At 32.0% G+C, this 25,288-nt stretch overlaps 1 protein-coding gene across 4 annotated transcripts in view; it reads left to right on the top strand.

The window, feature by feature from the left end:
* LOC118193537 (ralA-binding protein 1-like) overlaps positions 1 to 25,288 on the top strand; it is a 125,960-nt gene that overhangs the window by 20,873 nt on the left and 79,799 nt on the right. For all 4 annotated transcript variants that reach the window (XM_085807702.1, XM_085807701.1, XM_085807700.1 and 1 more), the window contains exons 3-6: positions 6,079 to 6,208; positions 10,470 to 10,717; positions 19,336 to 19,452; positions 23,821 to 24,024. In XM_085807702.1, the coding sequence (XP_085663828.1) occupies positions 6,079 to 6,208; positions 10,470 to 10,717; positions 19,336 to 19,452; positions 23,821 to 24,024 (699 nt within the window). The remainder of the gene's footprint in view (positions 1 to 6,078; positions 6,209 to 10,469; positions 10,718 to 19,335; positions 19,453 to 23,820; positions 24,025 to 25,288) is intronic.

Genomic DNA, 25,288 nt, shown 5'->3' with positions numbered 1-25,288 from the left:
GGATGGCTAGCAGCATCAGCTTATTGACATCCCCATTTCCTTCTATCCGATCGCCCATCGCCTAAAAGAATCGAGCAAACAACTTCTTTTGGACATTGCAGACTCTCCTGGATCTTGTCAGTGAAATTGCTAATAGCAACTGAAGATCCACACTCGTGAACAAAACTTGCAACTTTTGCATTTTTCCTCAACTCCTGTATATGTATTTATTTCTATAAAATAAAAGTGATATTATTGCAAATATTGTTTTTGCATATATTTTGTTAAACTTCATTATTATCATGCATATAAACTGGGAATTTAAATGTTGCTGATATTTTTATACTGGTAAACTTTGAAAAACATGCTGTTCCTTAACTTTTGGAGGGCAGTGTATATAGAATCTGCCTTGTCAGGATTGCAAAATGTCTTTTCTGCAGAGATTTTGCCGCGAAAGGATATTCCCTAAGCACTAACCTATACTACAGTAATTAGTCTATAATTTGTATGCTTTTTCTACACTTTCACATTTTAAATTCAAATTCTGCTGTGCATTCAGAGCCTGTTCTTAAATTGAAATTTCCGAAACCCTTTGCAAAATTGATAAAATATGAACAAGTATGTGTGAATTTTTTGTCCTGAAATTCAAGACTGTTGCTTCTCAAACAGTTTGCAAATAATTAAAAAAATATAAAAATAACTGCTAAATAATAATTAATTATAATTAGGTACATCATTTAAATAATAATAATTGATAAATATACCACAAAAAGCAAATGAATAGTTAATGGGAAAGCTATGTATTTGCTAGCTATGTAAGTCAGAAAATTAAAATATAATTAAGCGGCTGAAAATTTTTACTGAGTGCAATAGAAGATCTGATTCAGTAACATTTTTCAGTTATTATTCTGCTGTGTTAAAAGGCCTGGGTTTAAATCCCAGGGAAGGCATGGATGTATGTAAATGTATAGTGTCAATGATAAAACTGGCATGGTCGCACTTTAAATATGTGGCAAGCCGAAAGTCCTCTCATGTGGTTTGGTGGGAGACCCTCGACTGGTCCCCCTGGGGTGCTCTCTATCAAAATTGGGGGCGGAATTGAGAAAAATTGTAGTGTCACCTGAATGGTGCTCAAGGCTGTTGCGAATGGTAGGAATAATCTAGCGCTCCTTGCCACGATGAATTTCGTGGGCTTGGCCTGAATGCATCAGACAAGTAGTGAGCATAAGCAACAACAACAACAACAATTGTTATTCAATCAGCTCTCTGAATTACATTGTCTGTGACTGTTCCGATGTAGTTAAAAAACATTTAAATATATGTTTATTGAGGCATTATGTTGAAGACATTATTAAAAAACTTGGGGGAATTTGCTCAAATATTTCGCTAAAAAATTATTTCTAACATTAATGTTTAATAAATATTAATAATTATTTTATTTGATGCAAACAGGTATTTTGAAACATTGTTAAGTAATATTTTGTGGTTAGTAATGAAAAATTGTTTATAATTTATTATATATATTTCCATTTAGTTACTTTTTGACACAAAAATTACTTAATTTTGGTAGCAAGCTATTATTTCTTACTTTTATAAAGTGTAAAGGTGTATTAAATTTTAAATACTTAAAAACATCATGTTTTTCAATTTTTATTCAAGTAATGGTTTATTCCCTTGACCTCTACCCCCCCAAATGCTTTTTAAATTATAGTATCTGGTTTCAAATGAAATGGTTTAAAAAGAACAATAGCAAAATAATAAAAATCGGTTTTATTTTCAGTTAACAATAAATTATGCAGATGAATATTAGTTAAATTCATTCTAAAATTTACATATGTATGAAATCTGAAATTGCATGCATATGTCTCATAATATTGCATCATCAAAGTGTCATCTGTTTAATCAATAAAATTTAAAATAATTTCTTTCTACTAAGAGAAAATTACAGATCAAGTTTTATTAATTACCTGTTACTAGTAACCAGTAAAAAGACATAATTTGTAATTGTTCATCAGCTGTCATTTCCAATACTTTTCACTGCAATGAAAGATAAAGAAATTTTTCTGTCTTTCTGGAATAATGCATAAGATTTAAATTAAAAAATTCCATTGTGCATTTTATTACAAATTATAAATCATAAACATCAAGTGAAACAGAAAGGGGAAAAAAAAAGAGCTAAATTAGTGTATGAGCAAATCAAGGAGTGAATAAGAAGCAGCCATACAACCAACTGGTCTTCTACTGTGACATCACACTCTCGTGCTGAGAACTTGTAGCTATCTAGAAGGAGGTGGCAGTGTGCTGTTATCCATTTCTTTTTTTCTTTTGGGGAATGGCAGCAAAAAGACAAAAGATAGTTATGAAGGAATTTTCCTGTTTATGGGAAAAAGTATTTAAAACCGTGTATAAGGGGATTGAGAAATTTTCTTAATGCTGCTCCAAAATTTGCAATGAAAACTGAAGCGGCCGTCCTCTTCAGATTGAGACTAGCCTCGCAATACAGAGGGTGGAGGAGTTAATTTGATAAATGAACAGCACACTATTACAGTAACAATAAAAGTACCTGTAAGTCCCCCCCAAAATGTATTATAGATAAATACTTTGCAGATGATGATGATGTTCAAGAAGGAATTCTAATGTGGCTGAGACAACAACCTAAAGAATTGACGCAACTGATATCAAAGCACTTAAAAACAGTTTGACAAATGCATGAATAATTATGAAGATTATATTGAGAAATATAAATAACTTTCAAGTATCTTGTTAGATTATTTTGTAATTGCCTTTTACGTAAGACTTTTACGGCTGCAAATACGCGTATGCGCATGTGAGTAATATGTTTCCGCTTGGGCGTTTAATGTATAACGGACGGTATAAGCTAAGCTAAAATTATCTAATTCAGTTAATGTTGCAGATTGCATTGTTCCTGAATCTTCGAATTGGATCCGGCTTATTATTTTTTGCAGACTGTTAGAGCAATTTTATAAAAGTAAGCTTGAACTTTCGATTATGTCAAATAGAATTTCCGATATGTATTTACTAATATGTAAAGGATCTACAAAGCGAAAGTATGTTTAGAAGTCCATTAAACAAAAAGTGGAATTGCTGCAAAAAATGGATAAAGGCATATCCTTCGTTTCTCAAACCATTCCGAAATCTGTTTATCAATTTCACGCTGCTCTGCGCCCCGGGGGGGGGGAACGCCGAAACTCCGCGGCGCACAATGAATTGGAAGTTAATCTGTCAGCACTATCCTTATCTTCAGGGCAGATGTTTTTATTTTATTTCACTTATAATTCCTTACTAAATGTAGTATTTCATCTTGATGTACTCCCTCTTTGATATAATTTAAATCAAATTCCTTATCATTATAATTCGCTTCCGATAAAGAAGAAAGTGATACAGAGGTTATTGAAAACGAAAAAATTTTGATTGACAAATTAGCCTGTATTCTCGACACAGCAATTATAGGACTTTAACAGCGGAACTTTGTAACTGAAGAAGAAATTATGTCTGTTTATAGAATTAAAGAGAAAGTATTATCACATAAAATGAAGCATCTTAAACAACTTACATTGAAAGACATGTTTAATAAAGTAAACAAATAAATATTAAGCTTTTTTTTTTGTAAATTTTGATACCCTTTAGATCATAATTGTTCTTTATTTCATAAATTACGGTTTCATATTTTTAATTTTATAATTTCTGCATGCCATCTTACCAGATTTAAACTGATGATCTATAGTCCAGAAAAATCGATAATCCGGAATTGCCGAAGTCTCGACGAGTCCGGATTAACGACTTTTGACTGCATTAGTAGTTAAGCATGCTATCTATCTGAAATTTAGTAATTTGATTTCATTCTTAATCTTTGTTATAAATTTATCATCATGGTTAAAGAAATTGCCTTAACATCAAGCTTGAAGTTTTAAACAATTTAAAATTTTTCTGTTATTATGTTCTGCATAACACAGTGCATGTCAGTTAGTAGGTGAGATTTAGAAATAAAAGTAGGTATGACTAATGTTTGACATCGTAGTTTTTTGCAAAAATTCGAGCTATGTTCTTGATAAAAGACTTTAAAATCATTTTTTATTCTAAATTATCATTATATATAGCCGTTTCTTCTCTCATTATTAATATTCTAGGTAATATCTTAAGCAGGTGAAATGGTCGATAAAAAAGGTCCTAGAATGGGGTATCCAATTCTAAGATTTCCACAGTGGTAAGGAGGAATTGCTTACCTTTACATAAAAATTATGGGATGTGCAGTTTCCTATTACAGAGGCACTATCTCTGTCTTCTTTCAATGATGAAAATCACTGAGGCGAGTTACATTTTCATGGAAACACTTTTGTTGTTTGAAATCCTTTGAATAACCAATAAAGCCATGTTATGATTGTGTTGTCATTGTGTGTGGTGTTATGATTGTGTTGTTATTGTGTGTGGTGTTATAATTGTGTTGTTATTGTGTGAGATGTTATGATTGTGTTGAGAAGTCATGCTTATCCATAATTGATGCTAAATCATGCTTTTTTGGGACAGAGTCCTATACAAGCTTTATAATGGCTTTAAAAGTCTCTATCATGTTTACTTTTTTTTGAAGGGAGGAGGAATTTTTAAAATTCTAAAATATTCTGATTACTTAGGCTTTCTAGTTAGTTGAATGCTGGATAGTTGGGCTTTTACTGTATATGTATTAAATAATTCAGATTTCTTTAGTAACCCAGTACAGATTTTACATTATTTCATTTAGTATTGATGCTTCGTAACTAATTAAAATTTTATTGTCAGTTTGAGAAGTATATCAAACCAATTAATTTCTTGTCTAACAGTTAGTTTCATATTCATGCTTAGTTATTATTTTTCTGTGTTATGTTTAAGATTTGTCAGATCTTAATACATTTATAATGCAGAAAAGCATATTAATTTTACAACTTTAAAAAATTTCTTGAATAACTTTTAAGTTATTGAGATAAATTTTTACTTTCTGTGAAATCAGTTTTGCTTTGGCTGACAGTGATTTCACAGTAATACAATTAACTCAAAATCATGTTTAGTAAGAAATCTTCATGTTATTTTATGCTCATTTACATGAAATAAATTAGCAGTGAATACGAAACTACTGTCAATTTCCAATTTACTGGAGTAATACCAGGCACAACATCCTCAATTAGCTCAAATTTGCTATTAATTTAAGGGTAGTTCTAAAAGGCACAAGCAAGAGGAATAATCCATATCATAATTAACAGAAAAACACTTTTAACAATGTGCCTGTATTTTGAGGTGATTTAATCTAAAAAATAAGTTTATTTGGTTTTGTAAATTAAATGTGTATTCAAAACAGGGGAGAGGGAACCCTATCTAAATAATGAATTAACATCCTCTGAAATGAAGGAACTAAACTGTAAGTGACATTAAAGAGCAATATACAAGAGAACTTGATTGTCATTCATGAAATTAGAGTAAAACTTCTGTTAGAACTTTTTGTTTTTTATTGTGCAACGTCTATATATTCCAGAGAATGTACGTTTAAATTTCGTACTGTTATGCATTAGAACAGCTCCCGAATGCTACGACATCATATGCTATCACTGCTTTTATTCATTTTCATTTTCTTTTTGTATTTTCTGTTGTTTTTATACTCATTGTTTGTGATAATTTTCCCATCACTCCACAATATAAAAACCTAATGTTTTTCTTTTAGGCAAACCCTGGTTAATCAGGTATATGTATGAAATAAACTGTGAATTCTCTCCATGTCATCTGTAGGAAATTAAACAGCATTATTATTTTATGTTCCTTCTATAAAGAAAGGACAGGATTTTATGTAGTACTTATTGTACAGTTTATAATTTGTATTATCTTTTGGTGAATTTTATAATTTGTCTTTTGTATAATGAATAATTTCCTGCCTTTAATCAACAAGTAATTTCCTTTGCTTTTGAATTAAAGATTTTATGTGTTGCAAAATGATAATTGATGGAAATTATCTATTTTGAGAAGTCTTTTGTGTTTTTAATTAACATTATTAAACTGCTGCATATTTGTAATTAGGCTTGTGATTCAGTGATGAAAAGAGGATCTTTTTCTCTTTAGTTAGTGATGAGGAAAAAACATCACGTAAAGATCTTTTAGGTAAAAAGAGAGAAAAAAGGGAATCAAAAAGGGATAAAGGTTATGTTGCATTTGAAGGGGAAAGTTCTGAAGATGAAATTGATGAAACAAGGTTAGTAAAAAATACCATGTGAATTCTCTCTCTCTCTCTTTTTTTAAATCTCATAAATTTGCATCAGAAGAAATATCATATAATTGAGCAGTTTTATATGTTTATTATGTTTACCTGTTAAACTGTAAAATTTAGTTCCTATATGAAAAGTTCCTATTTGAAAAATATTCCTTTAATCATATTAAGGCCTTTTTTAACAGTTTGTATTATTTCACCTCATTTGAGAATGCATGTTATCTGAGTATGTATGACTTTTTGCATGAATCAGGTGAGCTCAGGATAACAGCATATTTGTAATGTAATGGTTAAGAGTTAAAGTTTTTTCCAATCCTTTCATATATTCTCTGCAAAACATAAGTGTGTTGTGAAAAAAGGGCAATAGGCTGCTATTTATAGTGAATTCATGTAATTATTTTTTTAGTTTTTAAAAGAGATATTACTGCAACTTTTGTTATATTATTTCAGTGTTTTCAGTGTTTCAGGATTTTTCGAATCCAAATGTATTTAAAATAAAATCATTTCTGAGTTTAATCCATGTAAAGAGATTCAACGTGACGAGGAAAATTCATTACAGGAGATCCTACTCTAGGATGAAATGAAGCTGCTTTACATCAAGGTGCTTATCATCTTTGAACATAATAAGGCTATAGTATCAGCTATTTGTCAACCATAACCTTTGTCACTATGTGCATTTCATCATTGATCCTTACATTTAGATGATATAAGCTGGTTAGTTCAGAATTCATAACAATTTCAAAAACATGATTGTTTTGATTGTATTTCTGAAATTTTTTACATCAGATTTCACTTTGTTTTTTTTATTTATTTTATTTTATTTATTTGTTTTTTGGCTTGTGCAAAGCAACTACAGTAACTAAGTTCTGTCTGCTTGAGAATAAAATCATTGTCCTCTTGGATCATGATCATCTGCCAGGCTTGCTGATGGACAGTATCATAAAAGATGTCAGGATCTCCTGAAATCAAGGCTGAATCACTTGCTGAATAACAGATGTTAGCTTTTTTCCAAAATATGGCAGTTCCCATGATAATAAACTTTCAACTGTCAAGAATTATTGTCTTTAGGATTTATGTTGGTTGGAAAAGGCAGTTAATACTTGTTTAATCAAAAGTAATTTCAAGCTCAGTTTACTTTTTGAGAGCCAATTAATTAAGTTATGGAGATCTGTATTGCCTATTGCTCACTTTTTTACTATTTAAGTTTCTCATTATCTCTTAATAGGTGAGCAGTTAAATAATAAATTAATTAGTAAAACAAAATTACCTATTGGTGTTTGAACAAATTACAAATCAAGTATGAGAGAGACACAAACCGTCAAGTACTAATGGATACCATGGGTAAACTCAAATTAAACCCAGTTGTTCATCACTTTTTCCAGATGCTCAGTTCTCACAATATTTTCTAGTCTCGTATATTTAGCTACTCGGCTGCAAATTCGGTTACTAGATTGCTGCGAAATCTTTACTATCTTCTTTCTTTAATAATTAGTTTATTAATCAGTAATCCTTAGTTTTAAATCTACTTAACTTTTTACCTCTGTGTTTAATATGGCTGCTCTGAAATTGAATTTCAACAGCCTTTGTGTTTTAATTATCCGAATTTCATGCTGCAAAATACTGTTCTTCATGGAATTTGTAATACTAAAAGATGCTAACACTATCTAAACCATGGTATTGGGTAAAAATATGTTATATGTAACTTTTGAGAAATAATTAAGGTAAGTGAAAATTTTAACTGACTTAGCAACCTCTCTGATTGAATCAGCATGAAATTTTTCCCAAAATATTTTTATGCGTAAAAAAAACAACATAAAAGGTTCAGACAAGAATGTTTCAAAACCTCAGAAATTAGGTCTAGTATATTATGCACACATGATCTGTATTATATAGGAAATATGCAACTCCCAAACATAAAGTGAATTGCTTGCTTGCTGTATCAATTTTGACTATTTAAATGGTAGTCTGCTTGAGAAAATGAAAATACTTTGGACACCCTTCCTATAATGGTACAATCAATTGCATGAGTTCGAAAAGGGCCATATCACAACCTTTAGGGTTATGGGTCAGTTGTGCTACTGAACAACGTAGAAGAATTGGTATGATGATATTGTCAAAGAGTATTCTTACCAATGCTTTCAAAACAGTGTCCATAAGTCACAAAGGCAGTGGCAGCTGTAGGATAACTTTTGGGGAGGATTATGTGATAACGAAAACTAGTGTAGTTTGACTCTCTGTCATTTAGCACCACTTGCCCATGTCCTCTGGGAAAGTATAGTATCATAAAGCACCATTTCAAGAAGACCTGACTGCATAGCTGATATTCATTGCAATATCTGGTGTTAACTGCTGGGCACCACCATTGTCTCTTACTTAAAATGATATCATGTAAGTAATGATTAGCATTGCATCTTAGCAATGATTCATGGTTTTTCATTGGTTTGTAGAGATGTTGACATTGCAAGGGCACTGCGAGCATCGCCCACAAGAAACCCAGCTATTTATTGCATACTTCATGACATCTGTTTTGGAATGATTGATAAGGAACCAGGCTCGCTTCTCTTCTTGCCGGCAACAGAAATCCAGATGAACATGCATTTCACATGCGCCATCTAATGGCAAACATCACCATTAAATTATCCAACTTAAACTAAGAAAAGCAAGAGCAAGTGCTTCATAGAGGACACTCTGAGACTGGCTAAGTCTAGCAGCAACCAGTGGCATCAACAAGTGACCCTAGGAGGTGACTGAATACTCTGCTACCACCTCTCACTCTCAGACAAAAATAACTGCATCACAGTTGCATTGATCACATGCTCGTGCTGTGCCCAACCAACCAAAGATATCACAGTAGCTACAGCTCACCCCACAAGCCTAATAGCAATAATGCGTGCCAACTGTCCGGCGATCTTTCAAACCATACTCATGGGATTAAAATGGGTTTGCTCATGATGCTACAGGAGCTGTCTATCAAAATATTGCATTTATCAAATTAAGATGCTGTGAGGAGGATCATGGAGGGCATTGCAAGCACAGCACATGATAGATCCGGCTATTTATTGTTCGCCTAGTTGTTTTGGAGTCATCGATAAAAACGCCTGGCTTGTGTGCCCCTAGACCAGCTAAATCTAACAACAACCAATAGCACCAACAAAAACATCGTACGACTTACTGAACTGCTAGTGCTGCCACATCTGTCAAGGGCCATCTTTGGCAAGATAATGCCATGTAAACTTTATAAACATCTCAAAATGTTTGTATAGAGTTGGTATATTTCCATGGTGTGCCGAACTCTGGATCTTGCTGCCTGATGTGGTTGTACACATTAGTGAGTTATGAAATTTTTAACTAAAGGCGCTATGACAACAGCAGGTTTATATTAGAGTACTTCCTGCTTCTGTTAGAAATGAGCAGCTGTGTCCACCATTAAGGCTGGTGAAAGTGATCAAAGAAAAACTCAATACGGACAACCCCTTTGGTGGTTTCCATCGACGCAGTTGGGCAGGTGTAAAAAAAGGGCTTTTGTCTGAGAAATGCTGGAGCGAGTAAGATGCATCACATGTTGGGAAAGCTGTTGTCTTTTCCCTTCTGTAATATTACTTTTAATTAACCAAGAAAGCCTATGTTAAGTTTTCAAATAAATATAAAAAAAGATAACTAGTCTAAGTTTTTCTATGGCGGAAGTTCAGTGACGTTACAGCATCTTCATACTATAGTTTTTATCACACAGTTAGGATTTTCTGTGTACAGTTTTCTTGTTAAAGCCATCTCAAAGAAATTCTGAAAATAATTTTCTTTTATTTAATGTTTTAGTATAAAATTTAATGTTTGTCGAAAGAAAAGTTATGACATGCAAGACATGTGTTAATAAATAAGTGTGCAAACAATATGAACAAACAATTCTTGCAAACTAGAGACAAAATTTAAAAAGAGAACTTGTAGGAGTGTCCACAAGCATCCTATATTTCATCAATTTCTGTATGTCATAATATATAGTTGCACTGCATATCTGTTTGTTCAATGCATGGATTGATTGCTCTTTGTTTTTAGTCACTTCTTTTTAGCCTCAGATCAACTGAGGCTTCTAAATGATCAAACAAGTTTTCTAGTAGCCATTGTGATATTCACATATATATTATATGTAGATTTGTCAATTTTTTCCCTTTGACTTTTGGTATGATAGATGTAAGTAGTTGACTGAATTCCATTTCATTTCATTTGTATAGCTTAGTTTCTTTTCTATTAGGAGCCCAGGAAGAAATAAAAAAAGTAAATCATCTACTTTCAAATTTCCTGGTAAAGACAAAAAAGAAAAACACAGTAAAACGAAGGATCGGGAAGCAAAAGAAAAAAAGGAAGAGAAAGAGAAAATAGGCAAAAGGGAAACTAAAGAACTTAAAAAAGATGATAAAACTAAAATAAAAAAGAAAAAAGAAAGAACACTATTAAAAATAAAGGACAGGAAAAAAAAGAATACGGATCAAGAAAAATCAGGTTATAAATTTTCCTTTTCTGTTAACATATATTTGTGAAATATCTCTTCCTTAACTTTTAGTATTGTTCTTCAGATGTTATTGATAACTGATATTAATTAAATGCATTTAATCACTGAGATCTTTCTGGCTTTTAATTTTAAGACGCTTTTATGTGTGTATTTTTTTTTTTTTTTTTTGTTTTGTTTTGTTTTTTCTGATTATCTGCATGCCCTACTGAAAGACATTAATGGCTACTACATCCATTAATGGCTAAAGTTTCACCAAGCCGAGGTGTGAAAGACAACAGCCATTTTCAAAAATGATTGTACCCTAAGAATTACATAAAACAGCAACCCAATTAACATAATCAATAATGCGGGAAACATCCATAATAAAACTTTGCACTGCACACACTCGTTCTCCCTGTATACACAGCAATCTGTTTTTGCTAAAGATTTGCACAAATTTGGCATTGCACAAACAATTGTTTTCCCATATACACTGCAATATCTTTTCATTCTGAAAAAATCAGAGAATTTGAATATTCAGCATTTGGGCACAAATAGTGATCCATAAAATATGATTATTTGTGAAGTACAACTTCATGGATTGAAAAGTTTTGTCTTTTGTACTGTTAGGCAAATTGCTATATTTCTAAAGAAATGTAAGTCTCTTTTTCTCTTTCATCAGCTGACACATTTCAAATTCCCATTATGATTCTTTACGAGAAAGAAAAGTAACCAAAGCAAACACTAATGACCAATGTTTGTGTGCTGTGCACACACATACCTGAATTGTCGCATAAAAACATTTTGTTAATGACATAGTACATTGCTTTGTGAATACTTTTCAGGGGTGTGTAGATAATGAGAAAGTATTTTATTTTAGGAAATTGTTTTTACAGTGTTAATGTATTGATTAATCCATTCATTAATTATAGAGCACATCTATTCATTAATTATAGAATAATATTACTTTTCATGTAGATTTATATAATATGCTGTGACTGATTCTTTTCTTAATTGCCTTTTTTTTCTTAGCTTTTATGTGGTTTGACATAAATATTTTTATGTAAAATGAATAAAATGTTTTATTAGTGTTGTTTATGTTAATTAACTATACAAAAGTTAACTATATAATTAACTATATAGTTAAACTCTGCTAAAACAAACTTCAAGACCAAAAGTTTGGTTCTCTTTATATTATCTGATAAGTAGATTTCCTTTCACCTATGTGGTGACCAGGTGTGAAAGAATAGTCCCAATTTAGCTCATGCATGTTGTAAAAGGTGACTAAAATGGGTACCCAGTGTCAAGGGGTATACAAGGCACCCCTGCCTCAAGGGTGTTTATAAATTTGGAGGCCTGTCCCTCCAGGTTTGGGGTTGAGTGCAGGGCCAATCAATTCCCTTGCCTCGAAAAAGCTTCCAATTCAGAAATCTCAACTGGGCAGACACATTCCCTTTGACCTGGCTTGCAAGCAGATCTGAGGATTCAGGGACTGCTCTGAGCAACAAAATAAAATCTAGCTATGTCACTGACCTGTCCACAGAAAAACAATGGGGAAATGTTCTCAAATAAATATTCCTGGAACTTTAACTGTGCACTATAAAGTGTGTCACTTGTGTGTATTGTGATTGATGTAAAGCTGCCTGAAGACTTAGCCCCACTCAACGAAGTCAAATAGACCCAACTGCATATCAACCGAGGCCCACAGAATTGTTTTCCCCTTAAAGTTGGAGCTGGTAGGTGATACCGGTTTGTTTGAGTCAATATTGTACATGCTACAATAGATGAGATCCAGTGATTGTAGACAAGACATCTTGGGTTTGGTCCAAATGTTACAGGAGTGAAATTGCATTTTTGAAGCAAAAAGAATTATCAATTTTAAAGTTCTGATACCTAATGCATGCAGTAGAATTGTCTATCAAGAGCAGAATCTTTTGCTTTTTGACAGAAAGTTCTTCATCCGGCTTTTGTAGTTTCTCTTCGTCAATGCCTTATGATTAGCTTGATAAAAAATGGGAAGAATTTTCTTTTTTAAGCATTGTAACTTTTCAGATTTTCAAACCGTTAAAATTTTACAAAGCTCAATATCATTCCTTCTGGTGCATACCATTATAAGTCCTTATATTTGAAAATAAAATATAAAGGCCCTTATAGGTGCATACTTTTTCTTTAAAGCCTTTATTCTTTTTGTTTTTAGTGCTTATTTTTTGCTTTTAGTGCTTTTTTTTTTTTAATGAACGCGCTATTTTTCCCCGTACCAAAGCCGAAACTAAATAAACAACTTTTCTTCCTAATATGGAATGCCAAATGATGAATCATACAACCGAAATAGCTTTTCCCCCTTTCTCTACATTAACATAACCTTTAGTGTGCATGAAGAGTACAGACAGGTGCCCATCGTTCTATTGGTCAAGGAATTGGGAAAACAGTAGAAACTTCAGGTACATTCAGCATTCTTTTTCTCCCACCCAAATACTACACACATTTGAATTTCTATCAAGATCTTAATAATTTGCATTCTCGTTCCGCTTGGTCAGTTCATATTCGTGTTTATTATGATCGTTATGCTTTTATTATGAGTATATATGTATGAATGTTTATAATTACATAGTTGCAGTAACTGCTGAAGTATAGTAAACTTCCAAAAATGGTTGTGTTTTAACACAGATTAACTTTCTAAGGAATAATATTCAGAATGGCTTAAATAAAGGGAAAGTAATCGAATAGTCAAAATAGTTTCATTTTTTGGCCAATTCATTATACAGTATGAAGATTGGAAGGTTCTCTCCTTTCTCCGCAAAATCTCGAATATTGAAACTGTTACAGTTCGCTGCAAAACAAGCAATGGACCTTTTTTTTTTTTTTTTTTTTTTTTTGTCATTTTCCAATCTGGATTGAATAATACTAAAAGTTCTGTGGTCTACCAACCCAAGCGAAGAATGATTCTATTCCGGAAATTTAATGACGTCTGTTGAAAATTAGAATGAAAAACACCCCAGTTATTTAGTTCTTTATTCTCCCAATATCGGCAGCTGTTGATTCCGATTGCATAATATCACGTAGGGAAGAATTATGGCACACGTATTGCATAATAACGTTTGCGATATTTTGCAGAGATAATTAATTTTGATGTTCTGTCCGAGATTTGTTTATGAACACTTAAAAGAATTTTATTGTACTTGCTAAGCAGAATATTTTTCAGTTCCGTTGGTTTATTTTTATATGATGCACATATCGAAATGCGAAAAGCATTTATTTAGCGGAAAAATTTAAAGAGCGGCTACAGTCTACCCCCCTCCCCTCCTATTTTTCAAGTTACACTCGACTGTCCAAATATTTGCCAATTTCCAAGCATGCAGGTTAGTTAAGCTTTTACTGTTAAAAGATGACTCCATGAAGCAAATTTCTGTCTTCTGATTTCAGAAATGTTCCTCTTTTTTACTTAAATTACTTTGCTTGGAATATCTGTTAAGGGAAAACTGATATACAATGAAAATTTAGAAAATGTTCAGAATTTAGATTTAAATTATTTAAATATCAATATGAGTGCAAAAATAAATTGTATCTATTATTAGGTTCCAAGCGAATAAAATAAATATGTCTTATTATTATTATTATTATTATTTATTTTCTCTATTTTGAACTGAAATTTCATCATTAAATCTTGTAACATAGTTTAGTTCTGCATAGTTTTTTTTTCTCTCATTGTAAACTAATTCTGTAAATTGAACTGTTATTTAAAATTAAAAAAAAAAAGAAGTAATTATTTTCCATGGTTGAGGTAATGCTTATTCTCTCTTAATAAGTACTGCATTTCTCATATTTTAAATTACAAGTCTAATTTTTAAGGTTATGCAGTTGTGTATAATGTAATTAGACAGGTGCTTATTTTTTTTAAATATGCTTGAAATATGCTTATAGGTGCTTATTTTTGTAACTTAAATGTGGCTATGAACCGTGTTTACAAAGCTCAATACCATTCCTCTTGGTGCATACCATAACTGTGACTCACAGTATTGCCAATTTTCTGCTAGTTCATTTGTCTTTAAATTTTAATGTTTGGTTTGGAATTATTTTGTGGATCATCGTGGGTTCACTGGTATTGAAAATTTTTCTTCTTTGTTGTGGTGAAAGACAAGTGTCCTAGATATTCCTTCTCTCCATTTTTCAATATCAAATTCTGAATCCATATCTAAATCTCCAACAATTAATTGTTCATGGAAGAGTGTTTTACTTTTCTAACCTATCCTATCTCCAGTTTCACAATTTCATTATTCTTTACTCGAAGCACCTGTCAGATATTTTCAATTTGCAGCTTCTGTAAATGTCTATTTCAGCATTTCTTCTGTCCATTTCAGCATTACTTCTTCAACATCCTTTTACTCGGCCTTTCTAAATTTTTTGTTTTTATCCAGATTCTTTTTTTTCCATGAATGGAAATTATTTAGTCTGGATTTGTTCACATGGTATATGCTGTTAATTTGCATAAACGGCATTTCTCACAGGTATTGCTATTATTGACTGCAGTACACAAAAGTGCATCTTTTTTTCTCTGACATAACATTAACGTTGTTTGCTTTTAAAAGCAGGCACTGAACTTCAGCTGATAATGTGGCCTTTAGATATAGAAATTTGGTTAGGTAATGGACTTCAATGTTTGACTATGTTAACATTTGTGCATCCACTCTAAAACTAATGATAAAAGAGAATACCTGACATACTATATCTAAATGGCTTTGGCTTCATAGAAATTAAAAATGATACAGAGTCTGATACAGCTTTATTATGTCGTATTACTTTATTTAGTGAATCAATTTTATTTTAATTTAAAAAGAAAGATAAATTTGTCTTGCTAATTTTAACTATATAAAAGGTCATAAGCATGGCACCTGCACCATGACTGAATGTAATTCTAAATCTTACACAGTTCTTGTTAAGAAGTTGCTGTTGGGATGGTAGCAGAAGAGTATTTCAATGGAAAAAAATATTGAATATGGTGCAGGGTCAAAGAGATAGTTTAATAATTTGAGGTTTAATGCATGCATTGCTGAGCATTGGGTAATGTATGTCTTTCCATGCTTTCTGTAAGATTAACAGGAGCATGGAGGATTGTTTCTAATTCTGTGTGTGCATGATAAAACAGCATCAATGTGAAAAAAATTGCATAAGCAATAGAGCCTTCATATCTGTGAATAATATGTTCTGGGACTTATTGTAGATAATAGCAAACATTGTGTTAAAACACGGGTGCTCGTGTATCATATGTAACTACAGTTAAATTTAATTAATAAATTTTACACTGTAAAACATTACCAACATTAAATAAAGAATAATAAGGCATTTTGGTCATTACATTTAATACTGCATTACTTAGTAATGTGAAATACATAGCTCACTAGAATATATTGTTGTATTAGTGTACTTTGTTTCATATATATAAGTAAGAGAGTATGGGATTTTATCAAAAAGTGAATGATAAAGAAATGCAGCATAACATACTGCGTCAAAGAAAAGAACAAATAAGAATCATTTATTTTCCTAGCACCAGTAACATGTTCATACTCGCATCTCATTCAAGCACTTATAGTAACATTGATATTAGTTTTGAGGTGCTTATTATGCCACTTAGCAACTTTGAGGAGTAGAAAAGGTTCAGTAACATGTTACTAACATGAATTAGATGAATGCCAGAAGCAAGAGTGGAAGCAAATTTGAAAAGAACTATAGATGCAAAAAGGAAGCTTAAGTCAAATACCTTGATGTTAATAGCTGATATTGCTCGCCAACATACTTTGGTATTTGAGTTTTAGTACAACTACTTTCCCTCATGACTTTTTGCGAAAGAATAATCATTGATAATTGCAAAAAAATATTTATTTAAATGTATACATATTTTGTTTTAATTAGGTTTTTATCATGACAATCAATTAATAAACCTACTTACAAACATTACATACAATGCATTTCTCATATTTTAAATTACAAGTCTAATTTTTAAGGTTATGTAGTTGTGTATAATGTTTTTTTTTTTTTTTTTTTTCTTTTTTTTTTTTTCTTTTCCGAGGTAGAAATTTCATGGTGATTACTTTAAGAATGTACCAAAAACACAACTTATTATCCATACTTTTGAATACTATACTGCTTCATTTTCTAACAACAGCAGCAACATGCTCAGGAAAGGATTCAGTGAGGTGCTAAAAGTGGGTGGTAGTATTGTTGCCCAGCAATCATGCACTTGTCATTATAAATCTATGTTAGAGCATGATAAGTTTAAGTCCAGAGAATGTTGCATCTTATCCTATAGATTCTCAAGAGGACATGGCCAGGTGAGTTTTCCAACCTCACTGCTATGCTCACTGAATCACCACTGTCCAACATGCAACTGAGAAAAGGGTGCAGTATCTCCATGAAAGAACGTATTATTCTGTGGAAACAACAAGTGTGTGTAGGAGTGTAGATGATCAGTCATCAGTTGATCAAAACAGGACATTCAAAGATGTCAATTTCTTCTTTGGCATTCAAAATTTGATAATTTCTCGAATGTGGGAAAAATTCCAAACTAATCAGACAGTTGTCTGGAGACATGCACCTGCTCAACAAAGGGTTACAAACCCTTCTGAAGATCAGTATATTGCTATAATAGCCAAGTGAAATCAACGAGTGACCTTCACAACTGTTGCATCCCTAGTTACATCACATGGTAGAGCAATATCTGCTACTACTATACACCAAAATCTTTATACAAAGAGACTGTACATCTGGGTACTAAGTGTATATGTTACACTGACTGTCCAAACAGGATCAAGATTAAAGTGATTTCATCGACATTTCAGTTAGACTGTCTCTGATGGTGTAATGTCCTGTTGACTGATGAGTCCAGATTTACCCTGAAAGGATATGATGACCATCTAAGGGTCTAGAGAGAACAAGGTACATGGACTCAGGTTGAGAACTTAATTGAATGTCATGCATTCTGAGGTGGCAGATCATGGTGTAGGCTGAAATTTCAATGCAATATCATACCCAGCTGCATATCATTAAGGATTGTTCTGTTATGGTCATGTAGTATGAGACCATTGTGAGACTTTGATGCAACAGTTGTCTCTGATCCCTCTTTGAGGATGATTATTCCCATCCCGGGTAACATTAACCATCTTATACGGAGTACTGCCCCAACTTTAATCCTGTTGAAAATCTTCAGAATGCCATCGAGCATGCTGTCTTTGCCATATTTGCCTTATCCAGACAGTCAGAAACTGTCCTAATGAATGAATGGTCATTGCTGGCATCTGCAATGGTTGATCACCTCATTGAAAGCATTAACTGTAAAGCTTGTGTGAATGTTCCAGTATGGTCATAATGATTCAAATGTGAAGACTTAGAGATTACGAAAATTAATTATTTTCTTCTTTGTATGTAATGCTTTTTTCATTCATGTATGAAACACATTTGTTACCTTCATGTACCATCTGATATTAATCAAAGCTAGCTTTATCTTAAAGAATAAGCTTTTCCATTTTTGTTGATTTGTGTCATGTGCGAGCTTTTGGAAGCCAGAGTGTTATCTATCTGCAGTCCGGTGCATCCAGTGTATAAGCGTAGAGGATCCAACTAGTATGACATGTTGAGGGAAAAGGAAAGTAGAAATGGGTTATTGGGTGAGCTGTTTGAAAATTCAAGGAAAGAAGAGGAAGCATTGGCTCCCGACTTCAAATCAGTCTTTATAATTAGAACTCCGTTTCATCAAATAACGTTATATAAAATCTTTAACCTTTTAGGAAACAGAATTATGGGGGTTAAAAGCTGAAGGCAACCAAAGCTCTTGAATGAGAGATATTTAGTAAGAATTTTTCAGTGCTAAGCCAGGCATAATTTATTTGTTTTCTTTTCTCCAAACAGAAATTAATTGGAAGAAATTGAGAAAGTTTTTTAGCATGCAAGGAATATCTACATAAGGGAAGGGTACATTTGTAGAGAACTTTATGGGAAACTGTTATATACAGAAATAGATTGGGAAAGAATTAAAAAACCCATGCAGCTAATTCATTAATGGTATTAGCAGTCTCTTCTACTCATTAGTGTCTAGTGAACCATAATTGTCAGGGGGGAGCCTTAATTTCAGGATCTGATTGAATCTTGGAGCAAACTATTTATTCTTTGTGGTAATTTCCCTGATGTTATGCTTGATTTGGTCTTTTAATTGCTTTGCTATTTTTAATGTGATTTTTTAGAAGCATAATAGCACATACAGTATTTTGTGTAATAAAGTTTCACCTTTGTATTTATTTATAAGCATGTAGTATTTGTCAGATATGGTGATCTTAATGTTTTTTTCTCATAATTTTGATGTTCTATACCACACTATGTAAATAAATTTCTTTGATATTTACATCAGGAATATGATTTGACTGCAGTTGCTGTATCCTTAATCAAATAAATTGGATATTTTTCTTGAAAATTAATGTGTTAATAAGTGCTGTATTAAAATATATCATCATTGTGTAGCATTGACTGTGTTTCACTGAAGACTGTAACAAATTAACTAAGGAGCTTATATTCCTAATGTGAATTATTTGAACCATGAAAACCTGCAACAGATCAAATAAAACAAACAGTTTTATTTTAATAGAAGAGAAGCCAATTTTTGGGGTCCCACTTCAAGTAGCAGTTGAAAGAAGCAAAAGCCATGATGGAATTGAATTACCTGTAGTTGTGCGTGAATGCATTGATTATATAGAAGAACATGGTATGAAAAAGCTTTTAACATTATTTTTCTTTATAGATGATAAAATGTTTTCTTCGACTTGCTGTGTCTGCAGTGTTTTGCATTGTTTTTGTGTAAGCTGTTTTTAATGCATGTACACAAACGCACACATACAAACATGGTACACATAGAAAACATGAACAAAAAAAAAATGTTTACAATTTTAGAATAAATAGATGATTTAGTCGAGACATAGAGCTGCATAAAGTAAGCATCATTAGCTTGGATACAGACTTATTTGATGTGGTTTTCAATTCATACAATTCCAGATTACACTGTAAGGCATCACTTGGTTAACAGTCTCTAGTTGTTGGGCTAATTTGATGATATTCATGATATGTTATGGATTATTCTTTGTTTTAAATCAGATACGGCTGATTTGCAGTGTATTTCTCCTGACTTTCTGTTATTTCTTAAATTCTCATGATTCTTATATAGCTTAGATTAACATTTCATTGATTGCACCCACAAACCTAATTTCTGGCATTTGATATCATTTGAGTTTTCTCTAGTTTACCAATAAAAGAAAGTCTATGCTATTTCATCAAGAAGTTTGGGCATGCATAATATCACATATAAGCAGATGTGGCTGAAAAGTCAGTCTCCAGTTCTTTAGTGAGCTTTGAGTGCTGCTAAAATTCATCTGATGTATATTGCCAGTGAGAGCAGAACAAGATCAAAACTATTCTTTGAGGTGAGAGTTTCATGTCCTTCAAGAAATGGGTTAAAAATTTGTAAGCTGTGTCTTAGTTATGTTTGGGAGAGAATAAGACACACATATACTTCCAAGAAATGATGCATTAAGGTGAACGTATCCAGTCATATGTAGGTGACATTCCCTTTATAAATTTGTTAGCAAAATGTTGTACATTTATGATATATGATGTTTATCATTGTTATTTTTTATTTCATTAGGTAGAAGAGCTGATGTTTTAAACATGTTCATTATGTTATTTATTTATTTATTATTTTTTAAGTGTATTGCTTAAAGATTATTTTTGTCACTGAGAAAAAAAAATATTTAATTTATTGACATCTCTAATATTTGCACTTATTGTTGGAATTGAGTTCAAAATAGGATCCATTAATGTAGATTAGTTGTCTCCAATCATAGCAATTCCATGGTGACTCAGCCCAGCACTATTGGAATTACTCTTGATTTGTGTGTAATCAAATGTTGCTCCTAAGCCTAGATTCCACCTCTTTAATGGTTTGAAGAGTTAGTATTCATGTTTAGCTCATGTTTTGAGATTGATGACAATGAATTCAGTGGCATTTGCTTTGTCCTTTTTTATTTTTACCCTAAACCACTATTTCTGAAAGTAGGGCATGTCAGTTTCTGGGGACTGCTATCCAGATGTTAATCATCATCAGGGCAGAGGGGAAATTTAGGTTGCAAGAGAACAGCATTATTGGCAGTATTTTTGCATTGAATTGTCTTGCAATTGAACATGCTTTCGATTTCTTTCTCTCTAAAGCACTCTTGTCATAAACTATTATGGCATGATTGTATGCATATATTATTTTTGTTATTCAAAATTTAAAAAATGATTCCAAAGAATTATAAATGTTAAGTAAAATAGTTTTTGTAATATACAATTAACAGAGTAATTAAACTGTATATGAATAAAAATATATTAATTAAATTATATACATTAGCTACAAATTAAAGAAACAACTATAAAAACTTATGCAACTTTAAGAATTTTGCAGCTAAGAATATGAAACTTGTGCAAGATCTTTACTTTAACACAGATGACATAACTTCAAAATGCAAAATAGTCTATATCTGAAAAAAGTATATTTAATATGAATATAGGGTATGTGATATAACATGAGGGGGGGATGACTAGTGTTACAACATTTTATAGATACATGGAAAAAAATGAAGTGTGTCTGATCTGATCTCTCTCTCTCTCTGAAAACCTCTGATCGAAATGCAAGCTTTATTGTAATTTTCCATATTGTGTGTTAGATTGCCCACGAGTTTCTACTGTAACAAAGTGTATTCAAAAGACTAAATTGATGATCAAAAGTGCTCGGTGAGACTGCAGGGATACAAGTCTTCATCCTAATGAATCCCACATATATTCCATGGAATTTATGTGGGCTATGTCATTCGCTCTATTCCTTCACCCTTAAGATAATAGGTGGAGATGATCATTATTGTCCATTAGAAGGAAGTTATTGCCAATTGCATCCTTAAACATCTTGAAGGGTCAACAGCTTCATGTCTGTATATTTTAAAATTCAGAATTGCACTGGCAGTCAGTGCAGCCATTAAATTATGCCTCTACATACCATGATACCGCCACCTTTATACTGATGCCTTTCACAAGTATTTTTAAGCTTATTCCATGGTTTTGCTCCCTCCAGATTGTAACACATCTGAAATCTTTCTCCAAACAAAAATGAAATTCATCAATAAAGAGAACTCAGCTTCTGTTTGAAATACTCCAGTCATAATGTCTGCACCACTGCCGCCATCTGCATTTCAGAGTCCAAATTAAAGAGCCATAAATCATGGGTTTCCCTGCATACAGTCCTCTTTTATATAACCTGCCACTGTACATCTGAATTGTTAAGGTCTTTTGCGAACGTTGGGGCCATCAGTGCTAACATCAGTTGACTATTTCCTCTAGTAGTCATTGCCTAATAATTGTCCAGAGTATCTTGTGGCACGTTTTTGAAATTATATCTGCATACATTACCAATAACTTTTCCAGATTTTTAACATGATGCTTATGTCTGCATTTAAATTTTTGAAGACTTATGTCAGTGTCTGTCCTGCTTCTCTTCATACAATTTGTCTCGTGTCTTCTTAATGGCATGTTTTCATCTTCTACATGTTAAAATTTTATCCAACTGTTAGCATAATCCTTGAAATTAAAATTTGAAACATACTGTTACACTCCTTTCCATATGTGCCAAAAACTTAGATGCAAAAACTTGCATACTTGTGTAGCAAAAGTTAATTTCATAGGACTACATAATAATGTTAACCTTGAACTACCTTTCATTGGTCTTATTAGAATAATCATAAAGCACCTTTTTGATAGTGATTCCTTTAATATTTCGAAACACCTTATATCTCTGTACATGCATACATACTTAAAAAAGGGTGAGCATTACAAAGAAGTAGTTCATGTGAGGAGCTGATGACTCAGAATGTATGAGAAGAATAGCCTTATGCCATTTGTTTTTTATTGTCACTCAAATTTGTAATTCAGGATCCATTTCTACCAGTACTGACCAAGTCATTGCATCTCAAATACCAAATATTTATTTGTTTTGTCCATCCATGTTTTATTTTCTGATTATCTGAACCCCTCTGGAAATTGTTCAGAGGCCACTGTTGCCAAAATAGTAACTGACAAAATAGACTATGACATGGCCAAAATATGTTTGTGTGACAATCCACATATGCATGTGCTTCCAGCAGGAGATGCCAATTTCCTTCTTCAAATCAATGGCCAGTATTCTAATTAGTGTTTGTTTTTGCATTAATACATTTTTTTGGCTTGCAAGGAATCATAAGACTTTAAATTTCGTCAGCTTATGAAAAGAAAGTTTTGCATTTTTTCAGAAATAGGCCATCTTGTCCAACAGTAGAGAATGAAAAAATTCAAATTCAATGAAATTGCATTTCTTAAACAATCAAATTTTATGAATCAAAATTTCTGTATGATATTGAATTAATGCAATTCTCTGATTTTTTTTAAGTGAAAACAGATTTCTGCATACACAAAGAGAACAAAGGTGGCAAAAAATATACTAAAATTTTTTTGAAAAATCTATTCTGTTACAGATTATTTCTTCTTTTTTAATTTTTACTGATTGTTATTTTTTGGAATTCTTAGTGTGGTGTAATTTTTGAAATAGCTGTTGCCTTTCACGTATTAGCTTGGTTAAAAGTTAATTACCACTGAGCTACCAACTTTTTGTAGAGGGCTGCAGGTAATCAGAAAGTACTGATCTACTGTCTTTTACTCTGATAACACAAATTATTTCAGACTGTGCTACAAGACTGTAATGAGCATGAGAAACTAAGCATAGTCAGTGTTGTGCAGTCAAATTATGTTAGAAATTTTGTTCCTGAAAAAAAAAAATTGTTTTTTTATGCGCACCATCACAATGCTTTATTCCAATCAGCTATAATCGCAGTTAGTTTTTTTGTTCACAGATTTTTAATCTACATAGTTGGTCAAAAGTTGTTTGTATACGAGTTTCATTACTACTGGATTATTTATCGATGTACATTTTTTTTTTGTTTCTTTTGTGTGTAAGAGTATTTGAAATTATAAAACACAATTTTTTAGCTAATTTAATATTTTCTTATTTTTAATTTAGGGCTTGCATGTGAAGGAATATATAGAATTTCTGGATTAAAGTCTAAAATAGGACAGTTAAAAGCTCAGTATAACAAAGGGGAGAAAGTGTACTTATATGAGCATGAACCACATGTTGTTGCAAATCTCCTTAAGCAGTTTTTACGAGACTTGCCAGAGCCTGTATTGACATTTGAACTTAAGCCAAAATTTGAGGAAGCTGCTGGTATATTATTTTAATAGTTAACAATTGTTGCATATTTTAATATCCTTTTTATGTCAGTTAATATCTTCTTATTAGAACTCGTTATTTTGTAGGAAATGTATTTTCTGCAAGTATTTTGAATAGTATAAAGATGCATGACATACTTATTTTTTAAAACTGCTGATAGTGTATCTGTATGCTATTTTTTTATTAGTGATTTATTTAGAGTTATGGTAATAGTAAAATAGTATTTTTAATTTGCTGTAAAGTGCTATTTTTATATATATTGCATTCTCTGATAATTAATCATATCATACACTATCTGCACTTAATTACTTTACACAGATAGCCTTTATTGTGCTAAATAAATAGTGTCATTTAATAAATACCTGTTTTATTATTGAAAAGCAAATGAATGATTCTGTAAGTGAGAAACTTTTTTCTAAGTCTTTGCATTAATTGATTATATATTATCATTCATTTATAGTGATGAAAAAATGTGTGTTCTCAGATGGACTACATGTACTGTGTTTATATTCTATCCTTGCTGATGCCTATAATTTAGATTGCAACCACAAAACATAGGATATCTAAAATAAAATAATTGTTATGGAAATTTTATACACAAATGTCAAATACTAGAGAGCCGGTTATAACTTAACAAAACAAATGAGTGGTAAATGTTTTGCTATATACAAATGAAACCAAACACAGGCAGAATATGACACTTCATATTTTCAGAATGGTCTGAATAATAAGCATAGCCATCATGCACAGCTTTACATGTCTTGCAGTGCTTTTCATATTGTAAAAGAGGTTGTTGATCATAGCTTATGGCAACAAATGCTGTTCTGAAAGCTTGGATTTTAATGTGTGGAGAGTATTGGAGGAGTGTTGTCATGAAATGGTTTTTCCTAAAACATCCCAAACATGCTGTATAGAATATTTCACTGGTCACACCATACAGCAAATCTCCTATTCCTCCAGAAAACATAGGCTGGTTTAACTGCACTTATTTTTAAGGATAAGCACTGCATTCTTATCCTTAAAAATGAAGTCTTTTTCCAACAATTCTGAGGAAAAGCCTCATGTAAAATTTACAAATTATAGCATTGCCTGTCACAGTGCCCACATCTAAGACATGAAATGGTATGCAGTCCTCCAGTATGATGGCTCCTCACTTAAGGATTTCAATTCCACTAAAGTGGTTGATTTCTCTTTTTTCAAGAGAGGAGATAGTGTGCCCCAGGCTGTCTGCTGATGAAGACTAATATGTGAATCACTC

The sequence above is a fragment of the Stegodyphus dumicola genome, chromosome X1, assembly GCF_044657685.1.
Source record: "Stegodyphus dumicola isolate Sdum_Otavi_A_Nest chromosome X1, ASM4465768v1".
In the NCBI taxonomy this organism is placed as follows: Eukaryota; Metazoa; Arthropoda; class Arachnida; order Araneae; family Eresidae; genus Stegodyphus; species Stegodyphus dumicola.
Note: the sequence above shows the minus strand (reverse complement) of the source record. Positions and strands in the feature narration are given on the sequence as shown.